This window comes from Protomyctophum parallelum, assembly GCF_964188405.1.
Source record: "Protomyctophum parallelum genome assembly, chromosome: 4".
In the NCBI taxonomy this organism is placed as follows: domain Eukaryota; kingdom Metazoa; phylum Chordata; class Actinopteri; order Myctophiformes; family Myctophidae; genus Protomyctophum; species Protomyctophum parallelum.
The window spans coordinates 46,953,892-46,967,678 of record NC_139700.1 but is presented as its reverse complement, the minus strand read 5'-3'; the positions used below and the strand labels follow the sequence as shown (position 1 = coordinate 46,967,678).

At 45.0% G+C, this 13,787-nt stretch overlaps 1 protein-coding gene across 1 annotated transcript in view; it reads right to left on the bottom strand.

Annotated features, from left to right (window-relative positions):
- Positions 1-13,787, bottom strand: part of LOC310857227 (solute carrier family 45 member 3) — a 58,491-nt gene that overhangs the window by 25,301 nt on the left and 19,403 nt on the right. The window contains 1 exon segment of the mRNA XM_083762839.1: positions 1,078-1,343. Within this exon segment, the coding sequence (XP_083618965.1) occupies positions 1,078-1,218 (141 nt within the window). The 5' untranslated portion in view covers positions 1,219-1,343.

The window sequence follows — 13,787 nt, the reverse complement described above, 5'->3', positions numbered from 1 at the left end:
CGGCAATGGCGGCATAAGTGTTAAGCAGAGTACGACAGAGTACAGCATCTTGCAATGGGTCTGGTCCACAAAATTCGATACACCACCAAGATACCCATGTACCTGTCTAGATACTTCCTTAATGTTAACGAAGTCCACACCCACAACACCAGAGGGAGTGCAACGAACCATGTACAACCCAGATTCGGCACAAACAAGGGACTAAATTATTTTCGCTCCTATGACACCAAAATGTGAACGACCTACCAACAGTCATTAAGAAATGCAAATCCCTTGACTCCTTCAAAACCGCTCTCAAAGGGCACCTACGGACGGCTGCAATTCGAAACTGGCCCCCGTGAAAATCTGAATCCCTTTTACCTTTTATGATGAATTCCTGTTCTGTTCTTTGTCTTTGTCTAGAAGAGTCTATTTGTACGTCTCTAAATGTTTTGATGAATTGAACACGGTGGACCCTCTTGTAAAAAAAAGTGTAATGCTTAATTGGGTCGTCCGCTCACAGTTAACAGTCTTTGCATTGAGTTTGTGTTTGAAATGTACTGTAATTCTGCAAACTGTTAATAAATATTTAAATTAAAAAAAAAGGCTTTAATTGACCAGGATCTACGGCAACGGCGGTATTAAGTGTGTTTGTACCCTGTACCTAGCACCATGGTCATGTAGCACTCCGGTATAAGTGTTAAGCGTGTGTTTGTGCCCTGTACCTAGCACCATGGTCATGTAGCGCTCCGGTATAAGTGTTAAGCGTGTGTTTGTGCCCTGTACCTAGCACCATGGTCATGTAGCGCTCCGGTATACGTGTTAAGCGTGTGTTTGTGCCCTGTACCTAGCACCATGGTCATGTAGCGCTCCGGTATAAGTGTTAAGCGTGTGTTTGTGCCCTGTACCTAGCACCATGGTCATGTAGCGCTCCGGTATAAGTGTTAAGCGTGTGTTTGTGCCCTGTACCTAGCACCATGGTCATGTAGCGCTCCGGTATAAGTGTTAAGCGTGTGTTTGTGCCCTGTACCTAGCACCATGGTCATGTAGCGCTCTGGTATACGTGTTAAGCGTGTGTTTGTGCCCTGTACCTAGCACCATGGTCATGTAGCGCTCCGGCACGCCGGCCTCCAGCAGCAGCGGAGGGACGTAGGTGATGCCGGCGGCCACACAGATCTCCAGGCCACAGGTCAGCGAGTTGAGCAGGACCAGTCTCCACTGAGCCCTCCATCCAGGCATCCTTCTGCTCCGCTGCTGCTCTCCTCTGGGACCGTGGGGAGGAGGAGGAGGAGGTGGTGACACACTGCACACGCACGTCTCAGATGACCTGCAGGGGCCATGACGCTCTCCTCTGCATTATGGATCTGTGGGGGGGACGGACACACACACACACACAGAGGCCGCAAGGTCAGTGGCGTGCACAGATAAGACACCTATAGGGGGTGCTATAGAGCACCACCTGCCCTTGCCCTCTGGACAGCAATAATGCCCGTAACCCATTCTGACCCTAGATCAGATTCTAAAAATGTCTTCTACACCCTGACAGTTTTCTGAAAAGGCTATGTTTCTGTGTCAGTGGTTCTTCGATTTTTCAAAAATAGCAGAGCTACAAGCTCGTAGCGCGCCACTCGGTGGTATTAAAGTTGGTTTGTAGAGCGGTTTGCTAGTTTTTATTAGTTCTTATTTTTTTGTGATGTTTTTATATTAGTGTTAGTTTTTTCATGCTTTGGATATTTGTCAGGTGCAGGCAGTGTTGTTTTTGTCGACTAAAACTAAGACGAAAGATATTCGTCGACTACCTTTTTTCACTGACGAAAACTAAATGGAAACTAAATGAAAACTAAGATATGATGACTATAACTAAGACTAAATGTACTAACAATTTCGTCAACAGATAAAAACTAGACTAAAATGTTAGACAGGGACTAGTGGACAAGAGATCCAGTATAAGTCATTTTACACTTGGTTGCATGCTGAAAATAGCAGATCAACAAGCACACAACGCTCGCAGCGCGACGCATTGTGTGATGTAGATCTGTTATTTTGGAGCATGTGTAAAATCAGTCATTACGACGGCATCAAGATACATTTTAGTCGACTAAATCAACTGTAGATTTAGTCGACTAAAACTAGACTAACACTAGCACATTCCAGGTGACTAAAATGTGACTAAAACTAAAAGGAAAACTATTCAAGAGACTGACTAAAACTAAAATCAAAATGTGCTGCCAAAAACAACACTGGGTGCAGGATTAAAAAAGGTCAGAGTAAAAGTAGGCCTACTGTGTAATAAAAATCACACCTGTGTGAACTGAGTGGTGCAACTCCCCTCTCCCCCTGCCCCCCGCCCCCCCCCCCCCCCCCTCTCTCATTAGCAAGGAAACAGTGCAGCACCATCTCTCTCTCTCTCTCCGATTCTGGCACAACAGCGCCACGTTTGCCCCTACCGGTATTCATAGTAACATAGTCACACACATAGTCACATACATAGGTTAACACGGACATTGCTGTTCCTTGGGAGTGGTTGCACCACTCAAAAACTCCTCACGGTAATATCTCATCTACACACACCTTCTCTGAGAATACTTTCAGCACACACGCGTGCGAGAGAGAGAGAGAGAGAGAGAGAGAGAGAGAGACTATACTATCCTCTCAGCAGGTGTTAAAGCACATGCACAGCTTCACGTTTAGGTGTGAATCATATATCTCTGTGGATGTTGTGTCCATCTGTTGTGTCACTCTGAGTGCACACACACACACACACACACACACACACACACACACACACACACACACACACACACACACACACACACACACACACACACACACACACACACACACACACACACACACACACACACACACACACACCTCCAGCTATTAACACAAAGCCGTTTCAGACAGGGGGGGGGGGGGGGGGGGGACGGACGTTCATTTTTAGACGAGCAGAGAAGTTCAAATGATCGCACACACACACGTGCACGCGAGCGGCCACATTATTTTAAAGGTCCATTGACTGGTCATATGCAAACGTCACAAATGATAAGTTCAACATCTATGCTGTATAAACATAATTGACGGACAAGTCGCCACTCGTTCCTTGGCCGGTTGCTGTGGCGACCAGCTCCATTGAGGGGACACTACATGCAGTGTGGAAAGAACACAGTACATTCTAACAAGCACCTTCACACCCCCATGGTGTGTGTGTGTGTGTGTGTGTGTGTGTGTGTGTGTGTGTGTGTGTGTGTGTGTGTGTGTGTGTGTGTGTGTGTGTGCCCACGTTACACACAGTAGACTTTGACAAAGAAGACATTTTGAGGACAACTATTATTTTCCTGGTCCTTACAAGAGAAAACAATTTGGGGAGTTATAGGTCTCCATCTTGCGCCACCCCTTACCCCTTATCCCTAAACTCATTTGCCATTTTGTGGTGTGTGTGTGTGTGTGTGTGTGTGTGTGTCTGTGTGTGTGTGTGTGTGTGTGTGTGTGGCTGGCTCTAGCCCCAGAGATCAGCCATGGTCTCTGCCCTAAGAGGAACCCTCTTGACATCTCTGCCTACCACTGGTTCTGCTTTCATGCTGTTTGAATGGCTGTGAATCCCCTCCGGCAGGCAGAAAGACTCCCCGCCAGGCCTTCCCACCAACCACACACAGAAGGAAAAGGACCCCCCACCCCGACCCAACGGCACAAACACAGAGATGTGATTGGTCTATACCAGCCTGTAGCGCCACAGACCGGCTGGTGTCCGATAGGTATTTTTTCATTTGTAGATCTGTTATTTTGGCGAATGAAGGTTTCATGTGATCTGTGACTTACATATATGTTGTTTCCCGATTGCCATAACATAACATGTTTTACGGGCTTGTATTATACTAACTGCACTCATAGTGACGTCCTTGCATTATCTGTCTCATTTAATATCTTGTCCAGTCTCCATGCGGTGTCTTCTCAGTCATTGAGTTAGGATACTAGGTAGACGCTGTTTTAATTCAACATGCATCTGCTGTGTTATCAGTCTAGTTGGACCGTGGCCTAGTAACTCAGTGCAGGAAAAGACGTTATCTACAGGTTGCCTGGCAACGCCTGCCTAAGCGCTCTCCAGGCCTCAATGGGCATTCATGTGCTGGTCCAATGAGCGCTCGACAATCAGTGCTACAGCCAATGAATGTCATGTCATCCATGTTTATGCCTTAATATGTTTCCATCTGTCCCTTTGTAAACAAATATGTTTTTTGACCTTGTTGTTCGACACATTTTCCGGTGTATTGATTACGATATGCTATATTAACCCTGTTAAATTTGAACATGGGGAGAGATCGTTGTGAAACGCTGTCCGGATTGCATGCCTTCTTCTCTCCCGGTACAATGGTGAATATATCTGATTGAACCTCCCTCTAAGTTCTGCTTGTGCACTCTCTTTCTTCCGTGTGTCGGTCAATTCATTCTAAGGTATTTTGGTTAACTCTGTTATACTCTGACTTTTACTCATTATAGTTGATTATTTATTTAAAGACGGTTACGCCGCGGACAAAGCCAACTCGGATCGTGACAAATCATGACAATGAACACAATGTTTTGGGCCAAACAAATAATTAGAAAGTAGGAAAAAAAACGGCAGGTTACAACACTTTTTTTTGTTGTTTTTCTTCTTATAAATTATTTGATCGGCCCAAAACATTGTGTTCATTGTCATGATTTGTCACGATCCGAGTTGGCTTTGTCCGCGGCGTAACCGTCTTTAAATAAATAATTTAGGAATTGCCTATGGTGAAAATGAATGGAGAACCATTTCCTGGGCCACTCGTTCTGAAAGGGGGAGGGACTGCGACGCCCTATATTGTTACAGGCCCTTTGCCTCAGTGTTTGGTGAAGAGTATTTATGGTACTGGAGCTCTAGCTCTCTAGCTATCATGCTATTATATATTTATTAATGTATACAGTCCTTAGTCTCATACAGTATTATGATAGATTAATATCTATCAGTGTCTAGAATCTGGATCGCCATCTTTTTTTGCAATCAACCCATTTAGACCGGTGGACGATTCTACAAAATGCCACATTTTCACGATCTCTTCAAAAATAGCAGACCTACAAGCTCATAGCGCGGCACTCGGTGCTGCGCTATGAGCTTGTAGATCTGCTATTTTTCAATAGCCTAAATTATAAAAGAAATGCTTAAAAACACCAAAAGAGGTTCCCGCCCCAAAACGGGTTAAAACACCAAAAGGGGTTCCCACACAGAATGGGTTAAACTCTAGACGGGCCTAACGCCAGAGTTATTTGTGCAGCCAGCCCGGCAGCCGGTGAAAACTAGAGTCCTCAACAGGCCCCGCAAACTAAGGCCCGGCCCTAAACCTGCATGGGCCCTCAACAAAACCTGCACATTCAAGGCACTAGATATCCATATATGGAGCTGACCTGTTCCGACATTCCATATGTTGATCTGACCTCATCGCACTCTGTAATATAAACTCAAGACACGCTCCATATATGGCCAGTCGCTTCTCGCCCTCATAGTCAGGCGTCTTACTGGTATTGTGTCTGCGTCTGCGTGCGTGCGAGTGCACACGTTTGCTCTTGTCATTACAAAACTCTCAATTTGCCCGGTCCTATTCAGCGACCGGCCCCCAAAATCAGCCCTAATTGACTCCTGCCAAGCACAAACAGGCTTTGTGTACATTGAGCCAGAGAGAGAGAGAGAGAGAGAGAGAGAGAGAGACACTTTACACAGAGTTCTATCGGGGGTGTTCTTCTTATAAGCAGAGTGTTGGGTCTCAAGAGGAGGTGGTGTGTGTGTGTGTGTGTGTGTGTGTGTGTGTGTGTGTGTGTGTGTGTGTGTGTGTGTGTGTGTGTGTGCGTGCGTGTGGCTCCGAGGTGACATCAGAGCCACCATGGTTGTGGTGGGAACCTGGGTCTGAGAAAGAAGACGTGTTTTTTGGCTCAAGCTGAATGGCTTCCAGAGCCATTAGTGACTCTCTCTCTCTCTCTCTCTCTCTCTCAGCAATAAAAGGGACACCATCAAACATAGCAGATCTACACAAGTAAGACGTGCAAATGCGGGAAGCGAACGCAGCTCGTAAATTGCAATAACAACAATTAGAATAAATTACGTACTTTTTTTTTCTTTTTAGTTAGTAATTTTTTTAAGTTTTCTACTGTGTGTGTGTGGTTGTGTGTGTGTGTGTGTGTGTGTGTGTGTGTGTGTGTGTGTGTGTGTGTGTGTGTGTGTGACTGTGTGTGTGTGTGTGTGTGTGTGTGTGTGTGTGTGTGTGTGTGTGTGTGTGTGTGTGTGTGTGTGTGTGTGTGTGTGTGTGTGTGCTACAGCTGCGCCCTCTGGTGGCAGGCGGGTGGTGTCACAGCGGGACAGACACACAGACATGATCTGCAGGGTCTCATAGTTAGTGCTCATTGCGTTCGCAAAAAACGCAAAAAAATCACATTGCAGAGATTAAAATAGGGTGCATTTTGCATCCCGAAATGCAGTTTATAGTTAACGCATTTTGACCTGAGATCAGATTTAAAAAAATCTTACATTCTGGCAGTTTTCTGAAAAAGCTATGTTTCTATGTCAGTGGTTCTTCGATTTTTCAAAAATTGCAGACTTACAAGCTTGTAGATCTGCTATTTTTCATTAGCTAAAGCATAACATAATGCTAACACCAAAAGGGACACAGTAAAACAACGACCTCTGCATCCACGGGATGTACTACTGTACCGTTCTTTTTATTCTAGTTTATTTTGCTAGCTTTAGTTATAATATTCATTTCTTATTCTGTTTTCTGCACACAATTTGTAAAAATGGCAAAAATAGGACTCCTAACGTCGTTGAAGTGGGACTCATCGAATGTCCCTGCAAAAGACCATCCCAGCTGCATCCCAAGACTCGTTACATTGAAAACCTATATTTACATCACTGGTGACATTGTCAGACTACAAGCTCACATTCTCGGGCGAGCGCCAAAGTACATAAGCAGAGCTTATACCCCCCCCCCCCCCCCCCCCCCAAATATATGTATTTGGGGGCCCTTGACGTTTTGAGAACCACTACTGACTATTAGAAACATAGGTTTTCTTTTCAGAAAACGGTCATGATTTATAGAAGACATTTTGTGGAATCTGGTCTCAATGGGCTAAAGACAGAGAAGCCGCGACGACGGAATGAGACAATGACATTCAATGAATGTCGTCAAAAGGACAGACAAGCATATAAAAAGGCTTCTAATCATATACGCCTGGCTCTAAATGTCCAGTGTATACTCTCCCTCCCCTCTCCCGCATAATTACACCCAGTGACTCAGAATCCTCATTTTCTTTTTTTTACGTTTAAAAAAACATCAACATTTATATGCCGGGAAACCATGAAGATTAGTGACTGCCTTAAACCGCTCTCGTCTTGAGCCACGGCATACGCGAGTTCCCGTTTGACGTACTCCTACGGGTCGGAGAGGCGCCTGTCGGCAGGGAGGGAGTGTCGGGCGGGAGGAGGACAGACGGAGCCCCCCCTACCCTACGTCCTCCCGGTGGGGGCTCCTCACTGGCGTGGCGTGAGCCAGACAGCATCCTGCTGCATATATAGGCTCGTTTCTTGTACGAAACTAAATTAGGTAAGAGGTGTGTTCATGCAAGTCGTCGCGTGACGTTATAATTTCCGTGACTTATGAAGGAAAGAAAATCACACCCGTTTCGAACTGAGCGGTGCAACTATACTTGTATTTTGATAGTCACTCTACTGTACTCTACTGTACGTTACAGTGTTATTGTTATAGTAGTATAGGCAGCTTGGACTCCTCACGCATAGAAGGAAGCATGCAGGTCAGTCCACTGCGTCAGTCCGATGAGTTCACAGCGCACTGCAACGCGTTTTTTGGTTTATGCCGGGGACCTGCCCTGGGGTTCAAGTGGTTTATAATAATCAGAGTCACAGATCGGAGATATGTTTTCCTCTTCATCGTGATCTCCCTCTCCGTTACCAAACCTTGTGTTACCGCGGTGCAGTGTTTGATCGCCTGGTAGAGACACTCTATATAGATATGATCAATATCTACGTACCGAAATATCAAAAGCCAACAGCCGTTAAGTCATCAATAATGTTTATAGAACACATTGGAGTGAATTCTAAGTGGTTTAGAGACAGTTGGACCGTTCGGGATTTTTACACACATGCTTTAGCTCGTATTAATTTCCATGTTTTAAACTGTATTTTCTGTACGTTTGAAACGTTTGTGTTGTGTTGTGCATCATAAACTCTGCATAATATTAATAATACCCCACTTCCAAACGAATGGTGTCGGTTAGCCTACTTGGAATGCATTAGAACGTGTTCTGTAAACATCATTGATGAATTATGAATGGATTTTTTTTTAATGCGTTATGATAAGTTTGTTTGATCATATCTATTGAAAAGTGTCTCTATACCAGGCGAATATATCAGGCCATTTTGTGTTGTGTTGGATCATGTCCAGCGGCCAAGGAAAACATTCCAATCGGACGTTAGGCTCGTTGCTAAATGCTAAATGCTAAATGCCTAAATTGTAATTTGGCGCGTCATTTTCTAAAGTATAGCGTTCCTTCCTTCCGATCTACAAGCTCATAGAATCTGATCTCAGGTCAGAATGGGGTAATCAGACCAGTGTGTGTCCAGTGGAAACCTCGTATGAATCTGATCTCAGGTCAGAATGGGTTAAATGAGTAGAATTTCAACCCATTTTGAGCGGGAACCCCTTTTTGGTGTTTTCAAGCATCGTTATACTATTGAAAAATAGCAGATCTACAAGCTCGTAGATCTGCTATTTTTGAAAAATCGTGAAAATCTTTGAATATACAGTTATATGTTTTCAGAGCAAACTTTTTTAACTCGTATCTTTGCTTCTGGGGGAGTTCCTGGAACAACACATTTTCAGATGGGGGGGTCGGTGGGGCCGATTACATATCATTTTATGGGTCCTTGCCATGAAATAGTGAGCACCACTGATACAGAAACATGAGGTTTTTCAGAAAACTGTCAGAAAACTAGACTTTCGACGTCAGGCCAAAATGGGTTAAAGCATCTGCGTTTGAAACACCCCATGCAGGGTTTTTTTCCCCCGTTTGGGAGAACTCTGAACTTCACCCCATGCAGCTCCACCCTCCAGCTATATTGACGGCCCCGATGACAACGCCGTGTGTGTATGTATGGGGACACACATAGCTGGTCATTGGAGAGGTTAGGCAGCGCTCAAAAATAAACTCCACATATACAAACGATTTACGTCATCAGTGCCCTAAAAACAAACACTATAAAGTCCATAGACTTGGCCCCGGCAAAACGATTTACGTCCTAAGAGCTCTCTAAACAAAACAAACATCCCATATACAGTAGACCATGGCTTCCATATGACACAATCTTCAAAAGCCCTGCATGCATTGAACAGAAGACAATGAATAACCACAGACTCACAGACTCTCTCCCTCACTGTCCGTCTCTCTGTGAAAGATGTTCCGTCATCTTCAGCACACAGCTGTATAATACAGTTCCTTAACGTACGTATATACGCTATACGGTGGAGGACATGTGGACACGTCCCGGCGAGGGACAGATGTTTGGACATGTGACAACGTCCCAAACACGTCCACGCATGACTGACTGACTGACTGACTCCTTCTGTCCTGCCACACACACAGTCACCCCGGACAACATTTAAACCAGACTATTTACATCCCCAGAGCTCACATAAACACCCTCCTCCTCTTACACGTTCACACACACACAGGAGGGGGGGGGGGGGGGGGGGGGAGAGAGAGAGAGAGAGAGAGAGAGAGGATAGGTGGAGTAAAACGATACTCACTAATCCTGATGAAGAGATGGAGGAAGTGATCTCCAGACCTCCATGACTGACTGACACCAGGAAGGTATAATTCCATTCAGAGCACTCGTCCCTGATTCAATAAACACTCACTCACGTTCACTCTCACACACACACACACACACACCTCGCTGCGCGGAGCACATTCCCTCAGGCTGTTTTTGACCACCTGCCCGACTCGCATCTCTCTCTCACTCTCTGAGTGTGAGTGCGTGCGCGTGCGTGCGTGCGTGCGTGTGTGTGTGTGTGTGTGTGCGCGCAGACCTGTCAACCTGCCATCTGGGAAACTCCCAAAGTACTTCAGGAATCCTGTCACTTTCGTCTGTCTGTCTGTCTGTCTCTCTCTGCCTGCTTGCCTGCCTGCCTGTCTGTCTGTGCTCACAAAGTTTTCCCGCGTTCGTCCGTTTGTTCGTTCGTTAAGTCACGGCAGCGTGAGCGCACAGCACGACACGACACAAGCCTTGTAGACCTTCTCAGCGTTGGCGACACAGACAGACAGACACAGCAGAACTCCCAACCGTAGCCCCTAAACCCTAGAGAGTAAACTCTAAAAAATCTGGGGGTTTTTTTAACCATAAATCAAGCATTCCAGGACAATATTGTCATCACATAATATAGTAGGGACTGTATATATATATATATATATATATATATATATATATATATATTTCCCAAATTCTACTTGTGGGGGGCATTTCATGAGCATCACAGGTATAGTAATAGTTAGTAAAGTACACACACACACACACACACACGTGCGCACACACACATATGCGCGCACACACACACACGTGCGCACGCACACGCACGCACATACCCCCTCGCGGTATGCACAGGAGGCAGTCGGGATTGGAAACAAAGAGTGAATTGAGATGACCACAGTAATGCACACCGGACCACTCCCCTCTCTCTCTCTTTCTGTCGTATCACTCCTCGCTGGGAAACCCTATAGAATATACAATAGAATAGATCCTCAACGTGGTGTCATGTTCAGCTGAATAGCCAATCCGGACGCATGCTCTCTATAGTTAACCCCCCCATAGACCACTCGTTTTGTCTGAATGTGGACCACTTTAAAGGCCTTAAACCCCCCCGCTGCTGTGCCTGTTTTGGGGCATGCCATTGTAGTCAGAAATGTTTACAAAGTTTCAAATTTCTTTCTCTCTCCCCCCTCCCTGCCAAAGGAACAAAAGTAGCCGCTCTACGAGCTCACAACGCACCGTGCTAGGTTTTGGATCGGATATTTTTGCCATTTGTAAACATGTAGAGGGCTATAGGGATGGGGGGGGGGGGCGGGAGATATGAAAAGATCATGTTCACAACATTGAGACCAACATAAATAGTCGCAATTAACAATATTCTCATGGCAATCAATGACGATGCCTAGAACTCTTTTTTAAAAGTACACTTTTGCGTCTAAATCTGATTCACAGAATTAATTTCGAAGCAAAAACATTAACAACAATAACAATAACAATAACAATAACAATAACAATAACAATAATAATATTAATAATCCCATCCTATTCACACAGGAGGGAGATTTGAACGGCACTAATGTGTGCTGGGACCTCAACACCGGCCTGGATGTCAACTCATTCCACTGGAGCAGCAATAGTGCTGTAGTTCCTCCTGACTCAGAGACGTCCACCACTGCAGTTTCTACACATTCAAAAATATTCTCCTTACACTTTTATAGTTCCATTTTAAGCCACTGCGTTGCCACCGCTTAGTTTGTTGTGATCCGCGGAACGCACAAAGCCAACCTGCGCGCATGTGTCTTCCCCCCCCCCCCCCCCCCCGACGTACTAAGAGTCCGACAGGCATTAGTCCGAACCGAACCCTGACCTCACAGGGAACGCCACCAAAGTTTTAACCCGTTTGTTTGCCAAGACGTTTTTTTCAAAGCCCTGATGATTCCAGGTCCACTGCATTGGATAGTACAAAACGTTGTCGGGTGAAAAAACATCATTATGTAAAACAAAAACCAAAAACATTTACGAAATTCCAAAACAGCAGATTCCCAAGCTCAAAACACGTGGCAGTGGGATGCATTTTGATCTTGTAGATCGGCTATGTTTGCCGCTTTTGTGCGACACTGTATGACAGAGTAAGGCGTTAATTAACCAGTGGTTAACAGTATGTCCTCCCGGTGGGGGCTCCTCACTGGGAGGTGAGTCAGTAGGATACAACAACAGTGACGACACACATGTGAGGGGAGGAATCAATTGGCATGACAACTACATTGGGAAGAAAAAAGGGGATATGAGGTTTCAGCCTGAGACACCCTTCCCACCGGTTGGTTCCCGATAGGTACCGGTTCAGTTCTTTGTGGTTCTTAGTCCATGAGCCAGAGCTCCAAAAATTGGAACGTTAATTATGAAAATCATATCTATATTAGATTGTGATCACCATGAAACGTCCCCAATTGAATACTTACAAGAAGATTTATTGTATTACAAATTAATGTTACATTTTTGAATATGCAAATTATGCATTATGTAGGAAAATATGCAAAATAATAGAAAATATGAAAAAGCTATACTACTGTGGAAGGGTCATCATGTATTAATTTACTTGTATTGACCGTATCATTATTAAATTAAAGCACCGCTGTGTGTGTGTGTGTGTGTGTGTGTGTGTGTGTCTGTCCTCTTCCGCATAGCAAAGTGCCTCCTCACAACGCCACAACGCACGGACAGCCTCACGAAACCTATAGCGCCGCACAGCCCCGTCCTCCAACCTCAATCTGCCCCGCATTACACACACGCCAAACATTCTAACAATCATCTTACATTAAATTAATTTGCGTCAAAATCAACTCATCTCCCCGGAAAAATCACCAGTGTCACCACTGAAATGCATCTTGGGACGGCAACAGATTAATAATATTGGCACACAGTTTTCCGTGCGACGTCACCTTCGCCGTCCCCACCACTGTGACCGCACCTCCAGCCCCACGCTGTGAGACACACACACACACACACACACACACACACACACACACACACACACCCATGGCTCATGGACTAAGAACCAAAAAGAACTGAACCGGTTCCCATTGGGAACCAACCGGTGGAAAAGGGGCCTGACAGTAGCGCAATAATAATAATAATAATAATAATAAGCGTGCATCCATCTCAGCCACGGAGCAGAGTGGAGTGGCGTGGCATTGGCTGAGACTCATTTGGCTCCACAATGGAGGGGAGGAGAGAGCGTCTTTAATCTATTCTGGGCGGGAACCCCTTTTGGTGTTTTAAGCATTATGTTATACTTTAGCTTTTGAAAAAATTGCCGATAGATCTACTAGATCTGCTATTTTAGAAAATTCGTGAAAATGTGTCACAAAACGAACGTTTTCAGATGGGGGTCGGCAGCCAATTACATATTTGTTTGGGTCCTTGACATGAAATAATTTGAAAACGTATTGGCTTAGGAATGCGACACAAATCAAATATAATATCCATATAAGTTCAGGTGCCCACGAGGTAGGTAATCGATAGGGGGGAAAAAGGGCATTTTGGGGGTGAACTATCCCTTTAAGATTGGTCTCATATTGACTTAAATTAGTCAAATATTGGATTATTGGCTATTATTCATTTTTAAAGGAGTAACAAGTAACGTCCTACTTACTAACTGCTCTAGTCTACAGAGTGCCAATGGTGTGTGCATGTGTACGTGCATGTGCACGTGCATGTGCACGTGCATGTGCACGTGTGTGTGTGTGTGTGTGTGTGTGTGTGTGTGTGTGTGTGAATGTAAGGTACAACTGCAGACCATTTTCATGATTTCATCTCATCGTCCTGCGATTACCTTCCCTGTCCAAACAGTGTTGACTAGAACACACACAGCCTCTCACCAATCATTAACCAACTGTGTGTGTGTGTGTGTGTGTGTGTGTGTGTGTGTGTGTGTGTGTGTGTGTGTGTGTGTGTGTGTGTGTGTGTGTGTGTGTGTGCAAGG